Genomic DNA, 20,738 nt, shown 5'->3' on the forward strand with positions numbered 1-20,738 from the left:
GAGGTACTTTATACTTGAAAAGTGCAAGTAGTGGCCTATAATTATGGTAAAACATGTGCAGTAATTAGTAAATACTAAGGTTCAAAGGTCACTGTTGCATGGAGGTGATTTTTACAACTTAAATGGTGGCTTGAATTTTCGACTCCTCCGGATGACATCACTCGGAGGAGTTTTTCATCATTAGGAGTCATATGGAGGAAGCTCTGAAAAAGCATGTTGACCACAATTAGAAACTCAGAGGGATGTTTAATAGCATTTATGTACATGTAGAAGAAGCAAATTCAAAATCAGCAAAGGCGTCTTTCAAGTGTATCAGCTTTTATTATTTCATCACACCAGGTGGTATTAATGTTGAGGCTGATCATATTTCAATACAACAAATGAAATATACAGTATACTGATGTGGGCCTATTCATTTGCAGCTCAACATCAGTAAAACAAAAAGAAGGTGGTGGACTTCGGGAAATCCAGGACAGGATGGAAGGGAGGAGGTGGAGGTTGTAAGAGACGACAACTACCTGGGAGTCCACTTGGACAATAAACTGGAATAGACAATCAACTCTACAGCACTTACGAAAGTGCTGCGGAGGACTGTGTCCTCTTATCTGCAGCAATGTGAAGGTATTGGAAAGCAACAAACTGGACAAATGAATCAGGAGGACTGGTTCTGTTCTGGTCTGGGGGCAAAGCTGGACCCTCTACACGTTGAAGCTTAGAGCAGGATATTGTCTAAACTCCTCTCAGTCCTGGACAATCCCTCCCTGCCCCTGGTCTGAGGAGCAGGTACACAGCTAGATCACTGACAAGGTCATCACCCTCCTGTAAGGGGGGAGGGACTGGATTTGATACTGGACAATATTTATCCCAAGTACAGTTCATCATGACTGTAATCTCACATCCAACTTTTGACCATCATCTCCATCCTTTTCTATCCTCACTGTTCATTCAGTCACAGAGATCTCTCTTTTTATTTCCTACTGTGAATAATAGTAAACACGTTCAGCCTCAAAAACTACACTGATAGAATCCTTGGTAGAAATAACACAAGTCAGTTTACAGTTAAATCTTTGCATTAGTGTCACTACTTGATTTTTAGTATAGAGCCAACCCTAACTAACAAACCAAGGCTGTGTATATGGAGCAAAAAAACTCATCTGCAGCTTCTGTCCCCAGAATAAAACTGATCTCCTGATATGTAATATTACACAATAGGCACAAACCTGTTTAATCAATTAAAATATTACTTATACTGAAAGTAAAAGTGCTTCCTCAAAAAACAAAAAACGCCTTAGAAAAGTTCAAAAACCTATTATTGTGCTTTTCACTTATGGGGATGAGTTGAGAGGTCGGTGGATCAGAACATCCAGTCCAGTCCCTCTGTGTCTGAACTGGTCTCCATGTGTTGAGGGAGACGCTGTGTGTTTGACAACACTCAGACAGGAAACAGACAGCAGGTCAGAGAGTTTCTGAGTAAAATAGATGAGATGGTTGTAGCTAATGGAGGACAGCACTACACCTCAGACATGTCCCGGGTGTCTGAGACCTTTGTTAGAGCAGAGAAGAACATGTTGGCTCAGTCAGGTGGACTTTACACCAAAGAAAGTATCTAACAAAAACTTATAAAATTTACTTTATCTGTCTTTGGCAGGAAATCTACAGGGCAATGTTTGGGAATAGAAACATTCATGGCTCTGGCTCAGAATGTGTCTAAATGGTGATTTTCAGTACAATTCAGTACAGGATAAAGGATCCAATGGTTCAGAAGCAGTGCTAATCACTTTTCACCATCTAATCTCTAATAATTACTAACATCAATAACTATGCATTCATAAATCAAACAAAACTGGAATTTGTGTCAATCAAATTACATCATAACGCTCATCATAACTTATTTTGATTGGCTGTATGGTCTGTGATGGGTGTGAGTTCAGTTTATTTTACATTATGGATCAGTCTAAACCTGGGGATGTAATTTCTTACATTTTATGATGCTGCTTGTTGATAAAAATATTTCCCATAATGCCTTGGTGTGGAGAAAGGTTATAATGATGATAACAGAGGGTGAAGCTGATACATTTGGATATGAAAAAAAATTCACTGACAGTCGTGTTGTTGCTTTGCTTATTGTTTTGCTTTGATGAAACGCTGGTAATCATCTTGTAAATCTTTTTAAAAACATACATGTACACTGTGTCAAATTCTATGTTGTTAAGAGTTATCTCTAAAAAAATATTTTTATCAGATCAAACTAAAAGCCAAATACAATTCCAAAAGTTGAACTGCATTTTGAAACTAAAGTCACATTCTGTCCACACACCTACAGCTAAAATCCACAATTATTTTTCTTTTTTCCCGTTTGTCTCGGCTGTTTAATCAAGAGAATCAACCTCTGATTTATTGTTGAATTAAATTCTGCATCTGGCTGACACTGAACCTTGTGCAGCAGGTTAAAGTTTACTGGATGCAGCTGCAGGCCAAATGTTTGCAGACACCCTGCGTCATCATGTGAGTTATTATTGAAGTGACCACAGTTATTTTTCCTTTCTTGGCAGTTTTAAGTTTTGTTTCTTTGCCAACTTATATTTAGCAAAGAAACAATATTAAAAGTTGATTTGGCCTATACTTATAATTAAGTATACTTAGTATATTTTGTCTATGCCTCCGGACAAGAATACTGAATTATGTTTTTCTTCAGTGTATCTTTATCAAGTACAGGTATAGGCCAAATATACTTAAGCTTCTCTAAAAACTTGTCAGAATAAACCAAATATATTTATGTGTAATTTAGTTTTGTATAGCTTAAAGGAAACTTTAACAGGACAAAAAACACAGGAACCAGGTTGGAGAAGTTCAGCTGAAGCTCCACTAGAGGACGTCAGAGAGTTTCAGCTGAAAAAAGAACAGAAGGGGAAGTTCGTTCCAAATGTGTCTACAGGCAGCCAAACACTGGGACTTTTACTGAGCCTGTTTTTTAAACATGAATGTGCTGTGACTGTGCTGAAGTTTAGGAACCCTGCTGTCAGTCTGTCAGATTTTAAAGCCTGCAAATGTTTGTAGCAGCTCAGAGTCATTTTGTTGTTGACAGACTGATGGATTCTCTGTCTCACAACAGGTTTCAGGAAAATTTTGCCTATTTTTGACATTTGCCCCCAGAATTTAATGATATTTAACCAAATGTGTTCTTTCCTCTTTCTGCCCCTGATTCCCTCCCCAAAAAAGTAATGCTGTAGTTTGGCGACGTCCAAACATTTGTACATAGGATTTGACTGATCTCAGACAGGTGGGCCTAGTGGCTCAGTGGTAGAGCATTGGATTTGGATGCAGAAGGACGTGAGCTCAATCCCACCCCACTCTGTGGCCCAGCCCAGCCACCAAGACCACCCTCGTGCCGGTCCCGAGCCCAGATAAAAATGGGAGGGTTGTGGCAGGAAGGGCATCCGACGTAAAAACATATGTCAAATCAATGTACGGAATATTTTCCGCTGCGGTGACGCCTGAAGGGACAAGTTGGAAGCTGTTAATTTAACTGATCTTTAAGAGGAAGTGTTTATGTCACAACAGCACAGAGGAAGAAAAACACACGAGGCATCAGAATAGTAAAATGAGGCCAAAAAGACAAATTAAAGAACAATGTTAAAGCTACATGTACAACACAAGTTATTGCAATTTTTGTACAAGATAATTAAGTAGCTCAGTACTTCAGGACTAACTGGAGTGATTGACAGTATATAATATTATGCCACAGTGTAAAACTGAGAAAATGAGATACAAAGTGCTGGGGTCACACTGTGCAACATTTAGACCAGAGATGGTGGAAGGCTTTTTATGAGGCTACAGTTACTGCAGTTTGTAAAGGTAATAAAATAATAATCAATGTGCATTAACATTTGTTTCTTTTCTTTTCACCAGTCTTCAGCTGTGGATCTTTGATTTCTAAATAAAACCAAATATATAACTGGACAAACCATGTGTGTTTATTATTTCTGAGCAGAAACTCATGATGACATGCTGCTGTCTTCATCTAGTGCAGGTGTTTTAAGTGGGACTGAATGATTCATTTCTTTTCAGTTGTGCATTTACTCTGTGCTGTAGGATTCTTAAGTTCAATGTATCTGGATATTTCCATTTTTTGTTACTATTTCATCCACTTAATTGATCTGACAATTTAGTAACTTTGCAGATGCACCTTGTTATAACAGAATCTACTGAATGAATAACTAGAGTATGAAGCAGCTGTAAGTAAATAAACTGGTTCAAACCTGCTAATGTTATTAACAGCATCAATAGTTGTTTTTATCAGTACCTCCAACCTACATTTTAGAGCATGATCTCTATCGGTTAACGTCATGAAAGAATGTGTAGTGGTACGTGTGAGTACTTTTTTTAGTGAAATACTTTTACCACCTGTGATTATTTTGCCTGTCTAATATTACGTAATGACACGACTCCGCGGTCTGATTGGCTGAACGCCCTGTCAAGCTAGAGTGTAGTCGCCAATGAGATCAGCCGGCAGGCGATACAAACTGACAGCCGCCATGTTGTGTCTCCGGGGGCCCGGAGGGACGTCCGGTAGTAAACAGTAGATGTTCACGCCCGCTCGGCAGCTCAGCGGGAACGAACCGCAGCTGGAAGACATGAGCCGTCCGTCTTCAGCCGGGGCTGGAGGAGGAGGACTCGGGGCTGGGAAAGCCGGCGGAAAGCACAGCGGTTCGGGAGGCGCTGCTGTAGTCGCGGCGTCCGCAGTAGCAGCAGCCGGTGTGAGTTCCGTGGCCGGGACGGGGTCTGCTGCCCCTTCCTCTGCCGTGTCCCTGCCTTCAGCTGGGCTTCCCACACAGTCCTCGGAGCTGACGGCGCTGTTCGAGTGTCCGGTGTGCTTCGACTACGTCCTGCCGCCCATCCTGCAGTGCCAGGCGGGTCACCTGGTCTGCAACCCCTGCCGTCAGAAGCTAAGCTGCTGCCCGACCTGCCGGGGCCCGCTCAGCCCGAGCATCCGGAACCTGGCGATGGAGAAGGTGGCCTCCACACTGCCGTTCCCGTGCAAGGTAAGACACACCTGGTCACACACGAGCTCACTTAAGTCCACATTTAATGCGGCTTCCTCAGCCGCAACGCACTTACGGACAGGTGTGTGTGCGTGTCATGTGACGTCACAGGGGAACGCAGGAGCAAAACAAACCATATTCTGGATCAGGGTTTACAGAGTCTGAACAAAGTCTGTCTGAAAACAGTTTGTGCCAGTAACACACCTGTTGATGCATAAAGACACAATGTTTGTCTGTTCACTCTTCTGTTTGCTCCCTGTGTTGGAAGCTTTAAAGGCCTTTTTATATCTATGAGTTAACCTGGATGTAAAGCTGGTATTTAATAAGTACTCAGACCTGGACGTCACATTTTGGATATCAGGCTGATTTTTAAGATGTCCACATACTTTTGTCCATGCAGTCAGCTGACAGTAGGAGCTGCAGCATCAGCTCTGATTCCATTACAGCCACATTAAAGTTGAATTGAGGCTCTGAGGTCGACTGAAAGCTGAGTCACAAAGAGGAGGAAAACAGTTAGAGGTCGGTCCAGTGATTGGAAAATCCTCTAAAGGAAACTGCCAGTGATTTTTCTATGTTTTGTTTCAGTCCACAAATTCCATAAAAAGTCTAAAACCAAAGATGAGTCTGACTCAGAACCTGATTTACTTTGTTGGTCTGTGCCCCGTTGTTGTTGAGAAACCATCAAAATGATGTCAGTGAGTCACTGCACATCCGCTGCACTGGATGCTTCATCGTTTTGAAAGATGTACTGTACTGTGTACAGCTGCACAGATGAATGTCAACCAGACAGTTTGGACACATCAGAGCACAAGCTTTCCAGCTTTAGGTTCTGCATGTTGCCTCAACGTTAAATGTTTGTCGCAATTAAAAAACTAAGTTTCCTCTGTTTAAAGCTTATTCAGTCAGATGCAGCTGTGCAGAAAAACCTTCTGTACTGACCAAATGTGTTGTCTTAGGTGGGAAACTACCAATAACTGTAATGCCTGGTATTCTTGACTGAAATGATTTATTGATTGTCGAATTAGAAGAATGTTAAAGTCGGCAAATATTTATATTTTAAAGTCCTAAACAAATTCCTTTCTTCATACAATGATAGTGAATTTCTGCAAAATACAGGAGATGCTAAATAAAAATGTACAATACACATTACTTTATTTTAATACCGACTCCTAAGTGATATAATATTCTATAAAATTTCATAAATGAACCACACCAAGTGGAAAACCAAACCAAGAAGCAGCAGCTCCAACCAAACTGTTGGCAAACCTGAACTTAAAGATAAGAAAAGGATTATAAGCTTTTTGTAGCATAGACTTGCATTCAGGTCCAACTCCCTACTCTGCTGTGCTCTTCTACCATTTGCTACTCTTCACTGACACAGTGATTTAGGCATTAATTAATATCAAATTGGTGAAATAAAAAAATGTATAAAAATTGCACTAATCATTGATAGTTATTTTGTCCCTTATAAATCCACCAGACTAGACGTTTTAGAAACAAATGGCATCTACTGGCATTGATGAAGACAAGCTCTTACTGTGCTATTGCTGAAAATGTGATCTGCATCCGCACACTTCCTCCCCCTACTCCTCCTAAAACTGCCATTAGATGCACTAATGTGTTTCTCACTTTCCCTCTGTGTATATCACAGTCACTGCGTTTACGCTGCCTATCAAAGTGGAATTTTAACGCCATGTCATTCTGTATAAAGCTCTACACTGGGCTTGGGGAACTGTTGTTGATCCTTTAATATACGGCTAACAAAACCACCTCAAAAATACTATTTCTCAGTTTCAACATTTACTATGTTGTCTTTGTGCCATTTTCAATCACATATACATTTTAACATTTTGTGCAAATCATTAAAACTTCTTTATTTACAATCTAAACAGCGTCCCAACTGTTCTGTAGGGCTGGACATTGTTGGAGTTTTAACACTTCCGATTCTGGATTAAAGGATCTAATGTTTAGATGGCAAAAATATTTCTTCTTTTATTGCTCCTGATCGTCATTCTCTTGTAGATTTTTTGTTATTGTCAAGTTTTGAGTTCTTCTTAAACCCAGACCATATGTGTAGCAGAAAGAGGAGAAGACGTTGCATTAAAAACCCACTTGGACAGATTCCACAAAGATGGAAACTGCTTTTAAACATGACGCTTCACTGTTACAAGAAAAAGACTTTAGGAGTCAAAATTCAGGTTATTTTTCCAAAAGTTCATTTTTGTTTCCCCCACCTGTTAAATTAAAGCATAGAGCCGTTTATTGACTGTTTCTGTTCGGTGCGTTTAGGACAGTCTCCTATAGATTGTGCTGTGTCTACTCGTTATCAGCATTTTTTTATATTTGGTTCCAATGTGTGTTTTAATTCCCTGCTCTAGATTCTGGTGATACACTGTGGGAACCTCTGCAACCTCAGTTCTTTATCTTTAGGATCAGTTTAAGATTTATTACAAGATTGCAAACGTTTGCAAAATTCTCAGTCATTAGAAAATTGATTTCAGTTGCACACTCTGCATCGTGTGTGTGTGTGTGTGTGTGTGTGTGTGTGTGTGTGTGTGTGTGTGTGTGTGTGTGTGTGTGTGTGTGTGTGTGTGTGTGTGTGTGTGTGTGTGTGTGTGTGTGTGTGTGTGTGTGTGTGTGTGTGTGTGTGTGTGTGTGTGTGTGTGTGTGTGTGTGTGTGTGTGTGTGAGACAGAGGCCATTACTGTGATGAATCTGATCCTCCTAAGTGCTCACTGAACTCTCTATCGCTGTGTAATTGAATTAAACAGCTTTTTTTTTTTTTAATGGATGTTAGTCAGAGCTGCTCGTTTCTGGCAGCACAGTGACATTATCCATCCATCATAGGGGCGGCTGTAGCTCAGTTGGTAAGGCAGTTGACCATGGACCACAGGGTCAGTGGTTCAATCCTCACCCAAGTGTCCTTGGGCAAGACACTGAACCCCAAGTTGCTCCCGGTGGGTCAGGTGAGCACCTTGCATGGCAGTGTGTGAAGCAACATTGTAAAGCACTTTGGATGAAAGCGCTATATAAGCGACTATTTACCATTTGCCATGTACTGTTTCTGGTAAAGTATCTATTCCACCACTAGGTGGCGCCTCTTTGCATAATTTTGCTCTTAATTTTTTAAGCATTGAATGATGATCAATTTAATTTGGCTTTTAGACATAGATCAACAAAAAAAAGACTTTGGTGCCCATGTCTAGATTCTTGTCTTATAGAGCTCTATTTTCACAAGTTAAAAATATAAACAGAAAACAGAGAATTTTATTTTAGAGAAATGTTTATTACCAAAATCAGATCTTGACTGCACAATCGGGTTGTGTTTCTTTGCTCGGACAAATATTTCTGACCTTAGAAGAGAAGCTGTTTTCCAGACAGGAAAGGGTTTCAGAAGAACTTCTAAAGGTTTTGGACTCCACCAATAATATTCAACACCACCATTGGGGTCCAGACTTACTTGTTTTTCACCAATGCATATGCAAAGAGAACGGCAGCCTCATCTGCTCCATTGTTCACATACGTCTTTGCCTAGTTTGTGTATGTCTGGAGGATTCAAAAGGTCAGCAACTAGGGGGCAGGCTCGAGCCAGACCTTCCCTAAATAACAACTGCATTTCTTCTTCATCAACCTCCACAACATAAACAGAAGCCATGTTAACCCTTGAGGAGGTCAATTTTCAGATCACGGCAGAAAAAACAGCAGCAACAACATAAATGACAGGTATGTATGCGGGTAATTGTAGGCTCAGTAAGTCTGTTGTGATTTAAAGCTGCTCATGAGATGATGCAGGAGGAGGCCGCTACTCCCAAAAAGCATTATTGCCTTCTACAGTTTGTTCAAGGCCACGTCGATGAACCAGAAGGCTGTTGGAAGAATGTTCCAATATGGACAGAGGAGACCAAAGGTGGAACGGTTTGGTTTGAATGAGCATAATAACCTCATCTCATTTATGAGGAGTGGTGGTATCAGCATCGTGGATTTATCTAGTTTTTGGACCGATTGTGTTTTAGGTCGTATTCATAACGAAACTCAACATTCTAAAGGTTTCATAAACTTACAAGCAGCATTGTATTTTCTGTATCTTCTACGTTGTGCAGCACTTTGAATTTTTGTCTGAACCACTGTGTCTTTCTGTCGATGGACTGATCCATTGATCAGTGTCAGTTCTGAACTGAAACTTTGCAGCTTGTGTTTATATCACATGAATAAGAGTTCAAAGGAAGGAAGGAAGAGAGAAGCATGAAAGCAGAGAGCTGTGTGTGTGTGTGTATTAATGTGAACGTGTGTGTGTGTGTTGGGGGTGACAACAGATGCTAGAAGGAGGAGGAGGAGGAAGATTGCACTCTGCTAAGCGATACCCCCCTTTTATTCTCTCAGCTTTCTTCCTCCCCACCCCCACTGTGTGTGTGTGCACGTGTGCATGTTTGTGCGCGTGTGCGTGCTGCAGTATCTCGGGCGATTGGAGGGCGAATGTTTTTCTGCCGCTGAGTCAGAGAGAGATTTAGTGGAAGCTAGAGAGAGAATTTTCCCCTCTGTGTGTGTTTGTGTGCATCTGGTTTTCGGCACTATTTGGACGAACGCACACAGCTAAAAGTGTGTGTGTGTGTGTGTGTGTGTGTGTGTGTGTGTGTGTGTGTGTCAGCATCTGTCTTTTGGCTCAGAGTGTTTTTGGTGCCATTTTTTTTCCACCACAGAAGAAGCAAACAGTGTTTTTCTTCTGCTGCTGCAGTAGGACAGAGAGTGGGTGAGTGAGCTTCAGCTGCATTACTGCTGCATCTGTTTAGACTCTCCAACAGGAGCTGGTATGTGTGTGTTTGTGTTTATGTAAGCGCACACTCAAGCTGTGCTCATTGATTATCTATTGGTTATTGGCTTTGATGAATCATTGAGTTAGCTGGGTGCTAATTGTGTTTGAGGTTGATTTTTAAAGGCTTGCAGCAGGTATTAAAAACAAGACTTTCTTCATGAGTTATTTTTTAAAAAAAACACAAAATTGAATCTGTGCCCCAACTTTTGCACATACAGAGGGCTGTTCTCTCACTAGCTACCGTGCACTGAAAGGAGGGATCTTACTAGTGAAATGAACCGCTCTCAAACGGGCTTGTTACTGATTGTCAGGATGTTCAGTGTAGAAGCCAGTTCAGGCACTAGGGCAGCTTGGGGTTCAGAGTCTTATCCAGTGACTTCCACATGTGAACAGGAGGAGCTGGGGATTGAACTGTTGACCCTGCTCTACTTCCTGAGCTGTAGCCAGCAGCCCTTGTTGCACACAGGGACTGAAAAGGCTGTCAGATGCAGCATTCCAGACAGAGAACCGCGCGGTGGGTGGCACCTGACGCAGCATCAGGGACGTCTCGTCTCGTCCCTATTATGTTAAGTGACACTGATGGTAAAACAGGGCAAAGAGGAGAAACAGTGATGTTGCTGCTTATGGTACGAGGTGAACACACAGCACATATTTTTGAGACGTTCCCGGGACCTGATCCAGTGAGTTCTGCCTGTTAGTCTGCAAACCACCCGTACTTAACAATGGAGAACGTTTGAATAGACGAGCAGATCACAGTACACTGTTTCCTGCTCCGTTCTAACTTGTCTGTTTCAAAAACCAACAAAATATACTGTCTGCATGCAACAGATCCGTATAACACACTGTTGTGCTCAGTATTTAAACCCTAATTTAGAGGGGCGGGGGGGGAAGTCTCTTCTGATTTTTGTGGCAATGTTTTCCTTAGCAAGTGTTTAAAACAGTGAGAATTGTCATCTTAGTTTCTCAGAGTCCAAGGATACGTCTTCGGATGTCTTTCTTTGTTTTTTCCAACCAGCTGTCCAAAACCCAAAGATATTTAGAAGATTACATGTTTTGCGTGAAGAGTTGCTGCATGTGCAGAACTGCACAACACATGCAGGAATACTTTGGAAAGATGCAGCTGGATAAGGCTGATACATTTACAGTTGTCTTTATGAGCCACACATGATTACAGTTAAAACTGCAAACGTCCATGTCCTGTTGGACTCTGTTTAATCTCTAACTCCATGCAGTTGATTGGTTTCAGAGTGACTTTGGGCATTTTCATTTGGGTCCAGTTTACTTTTAATCCCTGTCCTGGAGTTACTGTTTGGACTTTAACTAAATGCTCACATTGTTACGAATTGTCCACCACTCAGTGGCCTGTTGTGGACTTTTAATCTCTCTGTTATATGAAGTTCATGTGTCTCTGCAGTCAGTCTGAACAGCTGCAGACTGGCTGCTGGCTGTTTTTGTCCTCTGGTGTGTCTGGTTGTCTATGGAGAGCAGAGAGGGACAAATATCTTCAGAATTCCAGCTTAGAGTTTGTACAACATTTGACAATCAAACAGTGGACGGACAATTACCTGGTGTCTGTCTATTGCAATCAGCTAAGAATGAAAGTTTTCTTTTTATGCGGTTTTGTTTTATGGAAATATGAACTGGTTTTGGACGGCTGGTCAGACAAAACAAGACCTTTGAAAATAGTTCAAAATGTCCAAGGTGATGTCTTCAGACATTAATAATTTATACAAATTGCATTTATTAGTAGCTGCAGCCCCTTTGCAGGTATTTTCAGGACTACGTGTTACTTATTGGTCCTGTTTGGATTTCTCATGGAACTGGGACTTTGCAGTCAATGGTTTGTGTGCAGATTCTATAGAGGTCAACATAAGCTGTGTAAGAAGACATTTTTAAAAACCCTTGTTACAAAGCTGTAAAAAGGGTTTGTGCATGTAGTCGTTCATTGCTGAACTTCGTTCACAGTCATTACAAGAAATCTTTGAACCGTGTACCTCTGTCTTCTGTATGTTAATTCCACCTTGTGTTGGTTGAGGTTTCTGGAGCGTAGTACTAACTGTTTGGAAGTAATCTGTGTGTGTGTGTGTGTGTGTGTGTGTGTGTGTGTGTGTGTGTATCAGCGTGTGTGTGTCAGCTGTGTGTGAGTGTGCAATGCTGTGTCCAGCCTCTTCCTGCCTGCCTCTCCTCAGGGAGTTGGCTCAGTGGCGCTGCCTGCTGGGTTGGCATCGCCACCACGGAGTCGGCTCACCCAACACTGCAGGGCTTCCCACCAATACTGGACGACAGCAGCAGCAGGAGAACCAAGGTTCAGAGGTTGGGGAGAGTCGACCTGTTGGCCGCACCAAACCACTGCTGGGCAGCCAGGTGAGTCCTGGATATTACCTGGAAGGTTTCTTGTGCAGCCAGATGAGTCTTAAAATTATCAACCGGTCTTGGTACTGCAGTTCATTCGGATCTGGGACTGGATTTCAACTTGAACGTTGGTTCAGAAATTGCAGCTTTATGAAGTCTTGTGTCTGATTCAGAGGGCTTGAAACAGAAACCTGATCTTGAGAGGCTCACTAATCATAATCAGCTGCTGTCAGGGGTCCGATTACTGCCAATAGTCCAAGACACAGCGCTAAAACTAGTACGACCGACACTCACTAGCCATTGGTGGAACATTGGTGTGTCACAGCCTTTAGAGTTTGGGCTTGTATGTTTTCACATTGTGCTCATTTTTATACTTGAGATCCACAAAGACCTGGACCTTGATTTAGTTCTACCTTGTGTCTCTTGTAGTGTTGCTCTTGCTGGATCTTTTTTGTAGATTTGACAGGTGAAAAGTCCAGTTGCTGTGAAGTAGCACTTTCGGGAAAACCATGACGTAGAACTAAGAATCTCCACAAATCCTCCTTGTAAATGAAAACAAACACTGTATTTCTTCTGTTTACTTTAAGATTTTTGGAGAAAAACGGTAATTGGAAAATTCTGTGCAGGGTTTTTTCCGTCTGTCCTGTCAGACAGAAAACTTTCTGTCTGAACACCACCTACAAAACATCAGGATGCTTTTTGTTCATGTTAATTCTTCATGCCATGAATTAAAGTCCTGACATCATCTGTACAAACACACTCCTTCATCTCTTTCCATCATCATTTTAGCACAAACTGACTTAAGTGGTTTCTGCCCAATAAAAAAAACCTGAACCATCCTTTTTACTCCTAACTCATTTACTGTCCTGCACCCCCCCCTCTCCATCTCTGTACTTTTATCCTGATTGCTATTGATCGTGGTGATGCAGGCTCAGGCTTTGCAGAGTCTTTCTCCCTGCATTGGTCTTTCAGCTCTGCCTCTCCGACGGATCCGTTCTGAACTGCTTCAATGTGAAGAAGAACATGGTTCACTTTAATATATTTTATAGATATATCCACTTTATATATTTTTTGATTTGTGCTGAAGCTGCTCTTGTTTTCTGACGGGCAGCTGTTGACCATCTGTTAAAACATGTTGCGATGCTGTTTGTATGGTAAAGATGTATCTGATGAAACAGCAGTTTTTATTCTCGTTTCCTAAAAATTGCACTACATCTTCTTTTATTTCAGATAATTTCAAGACACAGATGTGAGAATAGTGCAACCTACTCTTTGCATTTTGCTTTCTTTATATTTGGCTGAGAAAATACACTTAAACTATACATATTAAAGAAGGAGCTCATGTGAAAGAAAAAAGGGTGCGTTGGTCGTGCAGCTTTAAATCCTCACAACAATAATGAAACCTTTTGACAAGAAACCTATTGAGCTTGTTCTAAATTACCTGTATCCACTTACCTACCAATTACCTGCCATTTACTTGGGTGTTATCTCAGCTCTTAACTTTGAGGTTCATGGCTTAAAGTGAAAACTCACAAACAAGAAGTTTTGTTGTTAGCCAGGATTGATTAGGCCTGAATCTGTGCCCTCAACCTAATAAATCGTGCAGACTAAAAATGTTAATGATTACTCATTAGTTACTCGTTAGTTTACTCACAGAAAACACGATTTAACCAATAATAATAGTAATAATAATAATAATAATAATAGATGTGATGTGCGTATAACCTTAGAATGTATGTAGCTGTGCTGCGATGGAGTTGTTGCAGTACCTGATACCTCGTCCTATTTAATGACAGATTTATTCCTTGTTGTGTCTGGACCTTGATGCCAGGACCTGTCTTAGGTCTGACTGAAGAAGGTGGTCTCAGTCTGGATCGAACTGAACCAAGGTTCAGTTCCCGTCACTTTTCTTGGTTGGTTTGGACCTTCAGAGAGCGTCTAGGTCAGCGGTTCAGCAGTCTGACTGCTTGTGGTAGGAATCTGTTGAGCACACTGTTGTTCTAACACGACGTCTTTGCAAGTTTGAACAAAGATGTGTAATTAAAAACACAACCATGTATTAGTTTAACAAAGTCTTTTGTGAAGTCTGCTTTTCTAAAAACTCACATTTTCTAAAATTCATTAAGGCAGCTGTGTAAGAAGATTCATGTCTACTATGTTTTTTTTGACCTTGAGTTAAGGGAAAATTTGTAAAAATGAATTTAATAATGTACTTGAAATCAGGCAACCTCCCAACTTCAAACAGCCAAACCTTTTTTGCCCTTTAACAGCGTTCTGTGAATATGGGGCAGGTTGGACGCATTTGGACTCGTTCTACCAACAGGTGCCCAGTTTTTGTTTAAAGTCAAACCCGTGGCCGTTGATGGCGTCTTGTTTTCCAGCCTGCTGCCCAGGAAGCTGCTGCTGTGTTCTGACCTGCAGCAGATGCATTTTTAATCAGGCCAACAGTGAAACGTCCTGCTGGGACTGGAACACACACACAGACACACACAGAGACACACAGACACACACACACACACAGACTGCCACCATCCTAATGTTTTCATTATGAATACACCGCTCTTATACTGGCTTATTGACTATTTAATAAAAGGAAATTATAATTCAGATCTTGACTGTTCTACAAACCCTCTGGTGACGGGTCTTTTGTTAATAATCTTTTATTTCAAAACATTCCCAATTTCCTACTTTAATATTTACAGTTGGGACAGTCAGTGTGATATATTAAATAATTGAGAAAAAAAAAAAGGGACTGTAATGAGAACAGTTGTTAGCTGTATACCGTGTGTGTGTGTGTGTGTGTGTGTGTGTGTGTGTGTGTGTGTGTGTGTGTGTGTGTGTGTGTGTGTGTGTGTGTGTGTGTGTGTGTGTGTGTGTGTGTGTGTGTGTGTGTGTGTGTGTGTGTGTGTGTGTGTGTGTGTGTGTGCACTTGCAATTCTTACTTGGTGAGGCCCAGTGGCAAGGAGCCCACCAACAGCGTGGGGCCCAAAGCCTTTGTGGGGCCCAAAATGCTGGGCCCCACAAAGATTTCATTCAAAAAGCAGCTCAGGAGCCTCCCCTAATGTTGCTCTTGCTTTTTTTTCATTTGGCCCACAAGGTCAGAAATTTTGGAAAAGTGTGTGTGAAGTGTGTGTAAAATTTATCCTCAGTACTGCCAACTAGTGCTAGGGGCTTGGTATTGCAAAAGATACACACTTTCGGAAGTGTGTAACATTTCAACCAATCAGAGTACAGCCCTGATGATAAGAAGACATTTGATTGGCTACTTCACCGTCACCGTCACCAATTTGGGATACACGCCCATTTCCTCAAACCACAGAATATTGTGCCATTTACCAGTATGAAAACTTCATGAAGGGAGCAGGTAGGTTTCTTTTCTGATTTTTTTTTTACAGTTTTTAACTTTTTTATCCTCTGCAGAGTTGCAAGCAGGGTACAAAGTGAAGTTGTAATATAAATTTATAGTTGCTAAAGTTAGCTACAGCATGTTGGCTGGTAATGTTAGCAACACCATACTACCTTCTAATGTTAGCTATGTTATAGCTTACAGCTTGTAAAGTGATCTATAGCTCGGTAGCTACTGCTGTAATGTTATAGATACGTATCTAGCACATTTTCTCTGAAGGTTAAAATACAATTGATTTTATAAGATAAGATATTCATTTGGATCGTAGCTAGATGAGATTAGTTGCCTTTAAGGCACGTACGTCACACATGTTGTACATCTACATGTCACTAAAATCTTACTTTTAAACTTTCAAAATACATAAAATTACATGTATGACAAATATTGATCCATAAGGAAATAAAAGAATCAATCAATTTGCTTCAAATCATGGGAAGAGGCTTTTTTGTTAAAGGATCAGGTTTAGTTAGAAATACATTGAAAAGAAATACATGCTGAAAAGACCCACACTGTTGCGGGCTTTGAATGCACCATGACTGCAGCTCGGTGAAGACCGCATGCTTCTTGTGGACTAAACAGGACAAAATCACTACGGCAGTAATACAAGACAATAAAGAAATGTAAGTCAACTTATACCTCAAATACTATCAATGCTAACAAAGAGCTGGTAATGAGCGTTTTTAACTCGTTTGTAAAGTGCCATCTCATGCAAGATGCTAGCGTTAGCATTAGCGCTAGCATTAGCGCTAGCATTAGCGCTAGCATTAGCTAAGTAAATGATAACACTGATAAAATTGTTCGGTGTTTCTTCAGGACAATATTCACTTGGACTTTAAGGGGTGGGAACTGTACTGCAAATGGGGGTGGGAGCAAATTTTCCCCTTTTTGAAGTACAAGTGCCTAATATTTATTATGGTAATGTGTAAAAATTAGTAGGATTCAGATTTTGGCCTTGCTCAAGGGGATCATTGAGAAGTAGAGGGGAAGGTGATGGTTTTTAGCTGACTTTTTTCACTTCTTTTTATTCATTATCCACAAATAACCTCATAAGTTTAGCCTGCTGTGTAAAAAAGAAAACTCATGACAAAAAAATATATTTTTACCTTGGTCAACAAATTAAATTTTACCTATTAGAAAATAAATATGACAGCTTTGATAAAGATGGATGTTATGTAATATTTAGAATGCCATTTATATAATGTGTGAATCTGGCATGTCACTTGTGCAAAGGGTAGGTAAATAATAAATATTAGATTCTGTTTGTTTATACTGTCTCCATGTCAGAAATAAGTTATAAATGGCCTAATCAATACATTTTAATAATGATTTATGTGTATAAATGCATACAGTTCTCTCTTCTTGGAGATGAATCCTCCTACCATTAAGCTCCAGGATTTTCATAATATCTTGTAGAAAGCACTAAAGTCCTCCATATATAAAGATGATCCTGTAATGATAACAGTAAAATTAACGCTGGAACATAACCTTTACTTAATTTACATTAAATCCAATTTTTTTGCTGTATTTCATTTATGAAAATAGTTTTATGTTAAATGCTGAAATCCCTGCTTTAATGAAGTAATATGTTTCGCTAGGTGTCCTGAATAAACCTTTTGTAGATCATCTTTGGAACATTGGATTGTTGGGTTCTCTTCTCTAAGCATCACAGTAGTTTTTTCCTATCTCAAGGAATATGGTTAGGAAAGGACAGGTTAGCAAAGAAGGAGAGGGAGTAATTTGTTTGACTATTGTTTGTTTGAATATACCTCGTGTTTTATATTTATGGTCTGCTATTTTGAATATTCCTGGGTTTCTGTTGAGCAATCTACATAGACCATATACCATGAAATATTAAAATACTCAGGTGATTAGTTAATAAGATAACCTGTGTTATGACTTAAAAACTGTTTCACAGAGCCATAATGAGTAAACGGAACTCAAGACTACAGCCTGCTGAGGATGCAAAGTCTTACATTCAATCTTCAAGGGACAAGCCTGGGTTTATAGAAAGATATATTGACACTAACAAAGGTAAGGGATAGCAGGTCTTTTACTTCTTTTCCTTTCGGCTGCTCCCTTTCAGGGGTTGCCACAGCGAATCATGTGCCTCCATCTAACTCTATCCTCTGCATCCTCTTCACTCACACCAACTAACTTCATGTCCTCCCTCAGGGATAGCAGGTCTTTTACTATTACTATTAATTTCATACATATATTAAAGCAAATATTTATGCTACATATTAGAAACAGATATATATTGGCATTTCCAGAGAAGCCATTGTGCTGATACTCAATAGGTCTAGCTGTTGGTTGTAAAGGAAGTAGGCTATACTCTTTCTTGTTATTGTTGCACCACATTTAAGTGACAAGAGGTGGGTCATGCTGTATGTTAAAGGTTAAGACAGCTCATTGTTTCTGTTAATCAAATGTATATCTAAAATAACCTTATAGGAAGAGGAGTGTTCGCTAGCCAGCCCGTCGACCCAGGTGCTTTTGTCTTGGAGTACAGGGGTCAACTTATATCAGTGGAAGAATGCCAGTCAAGACACTACACAGAGATAGAGAGTACATTTCTGTTTGAATTTGAGTGGCAAAATCATCACTGGTGGTAAGATTATAACAAAACATCTTTTGAAGAAATGTAGAAAGTCTTTAAGAGCTGAAAGTTTCGAATAGTTGATGAATTACAAAAAGAAGGAGAAATCTTATTCAAGCTATCACTTCTAAGTATTGATATTTTAAACTAGACTGAGCCAGTCTAGAAGTTTCTGTTATCACACATTATTTATGGTTCTTAAATATGTTTACACTGTGAAGCCTGATTTTTGTAAAATAACTAACATTTGAATGTTTTACCTTTTATACCTTTTAGTATTGATGCATCCAAGGAAGATGGCTCTCTTGGAAGATTAGTAAATGATAATGGCAAATCTCCAAACTGCATCATGAAAAAAATCATAGTAGATGGCAAGCCACATTTGTGCCTCTTTGCAGTTAGGAAAATAGAGATAGGAGAGGAAATTGATTACAACTATGGTGATTCAAAATGGCCATGGCGTAAAAAGGTGAGTTGGTTAAATAGGGCATACTAACTTGCGTGTGAAGTTGTACTGACTAATGTAACAACTTTTATATTTTTCCATTGTTTTGTAAATTTATGTGTGTATCCATGTTCTTTTAAGATTAAGTGATATCCCTAAAAGTTATTATTTTTCATCTGATTTCTAGGTGAAAAACAAGAAGGCCCCTGCTGTGGTAATTGGGACTTCCCCTATACACCATCCTTCCCATAAAGATTCAAAAACAGATGATGCCAGTTCAAAGGTAAAGTAGTAATACAATGATGCAAAAAATACCTGACAGCTGAGCTATCATAGACAAAATCTTCCTAGTCTTTCCCTCATGGGGCCCTCCTGCATCCAGTTAACCTAAGTGACTCATATGCTCATTCGCTTGTGTTTCTAGTCTTCCACTTATGGGGCCCTCAAGTAGTCAGTTAATCTTACACACTCAGAATTTTAAAGTTTCTCCCCTTATGGGGTCCTCCCGTATGGATCTAACTTATAGTTATTTTACATCATTGCCTTAATACCTGCCAAGGTCAAACCTCAAGTTATTATAGTCATAATGCTACAACTCTTTAGGGGCTTCATGTTTTCAGAAGGTATTTTGAATGTTATCCATTGCATCCACTTCTATGCTGTTGTCAGTCATGCAGAAAGGCCATAGCATGTGGTTATTTCTTTATGCTAAATGCTATTTTAGAAATAGCTGACATCTGAGCTATCTTAGACAACTTGTGAATCTGTAAATAACCAATGTCTGGCAGTTCTTGATGTAAACCTGACAAATCTTCCTAGTCTTTCCCTCATGGGGCCCTCCTGCATCCAGTTAACCTAAGTGACTCATATGCTCATTCGCTTGTGTTTCTAGTCTTCCACTTATGGGGCCCTCAAGTAATCTGTGAATCTCACACACTCAGAATTTAATAGTTTCTCCCCTTATGGGGTCCTCCCGTATGGATCTAACTTATAGTTATTTTACATCATTGCCTTAATACCTGCCAAGGTCAAACCTCAAGTTATTATAGTCATAATGCTACACCTCTTTAGGGGCTTCATGTTTTCGGAAGGTATTTTGAATGTTATCCATTGCATCCACTTCTATGCTGTTGTCAGTCATGCAGAAAGGCCATAGCATGTAGTTATTTCTTTATGCTAAATGCTGTTTTAGAAATAGCTGACAGCTAAACAATCTTAGACAACTTGTGAATCTGTAAATAACCAATGTCTGGCAGTTCTTGATGTGCTTTTGATTTTGGTCTGAATACCAGGTGGAAAACAAGCAGACTCCTACTTTGGCAGTTGAGACCGATATATCCCCTATAGATCATCCTACGTGTGAGGATTCAAACAAAGATGATCCCAGCACACAGGTAATAAAGCAATGCACACACTTAGTCACATACTTTCTTTGTTCACCTGTACTTTGTGTAATTCTCATATGAAGATAGGGACTTGTTCACTGCTCTTCCAAAAAAGCTTTTTGATGGATAAGAGTAAACCTGACAAATCTTCCTAGTCTTTCCCTCATGGGGCCCTCCTGCATCCAGTTAACCTAAGTGACTCATATGCTCATTCGCTTGTGTTTCTAGTCTTCCACTTATGGGGCCCTCAAGTAATCTGTGAATCTCACACACTCAGAATTTAATAGTTTCTCCCCTTATGGGGTCCTCCCGTATGGATCTAACTTATAGTTATTTTACATCATTGCCTTAATACCTGCCAAGGTCAAACCTCAAGTTATTATAGTCATAATGCTACACCTCTTTAGGGGCTTCATGTTTTCAGAAGGTATTTTGAATGTTATCCATTGCATCCACTTCTATGCTGTTGTCAGTCATGCAGAAAGGCCATAGCATGTGGTTATTTCTTTATGCTAAATGCTGTTTTAGAAATAGCTGACAGCTAAACAATCTTAGACAACTTGTGAATCTGTAAATAACCAATGTCTGGCAGTTCTTGATGTGCTTTTGATTTTGGTCTGAATACCAGGTGGAAAACAAGCAGACTCCTACTTTGGCAGTTGAGACTGATACATCCCCTATAGATCATCCTACGAGTGAGGAT

General features: G+C 40.1%; 2 protein-coding genes across 2 annotated transcripts in view; both read left to right on the forward strand.

Moving 5' to 3' along the window:
- The first annotated feature begins 4,166 nt into the window (after positions 1-4,166).
- Positions 4,167-20,738, forward strand: part of siah2l (seven in absentia homolog 2 (Drosophila)-like) — a 33,732-nt gene continuing 17,160 nt past the window's right edge. The window contains exon 1 of the mRNA XM_067492634.1: positions 4,167-5,042. Coding sequence (XP_067348735.1) covers positions 4,584-5,042 — 459 coding nt within the window. The 5' untranslated portion in view covers positions 4,167-4,583. The remainder of the gene's footprint in view (positions 5,043-20,738) is intronic.
- On the forward strand, positions 15,201-20,362 carry LOC137108283 (histone-lysine N-methyltransferase set-1-like). Its single transcript, XM_067492680.1, has 6 exons — positions 15,201-16,229; positions 17,525-17,640; positions 18,061-18,217; positions 18,482-18,674; positions 18,838-18,933; positions 19,943-20,362. Exons 1-6 carry the CDS (start codon positions 16,135-16,137, stop codon positions 20,114-20,116), a joined length of 831 nt encoding a protein of 276 aa, XP_067348781.1. The 5' UTR covers positions 15,201-16,134; the 3' UTR covers positions 20,117-20,362.

Source organism: Channa argus, chromosome 22 (genome assembly GCF_033026475.1).
Source record: "Channa argus isolate prfri chromosome 22, Channa argus male v1.0, whole genome shotgun sequence".
NCBI classification, from domain to species: Eukaryota; Metazoa; Chordata; class Actinopteri; order Anabantiformes; family Channidae; genus Channa; species Channa argus.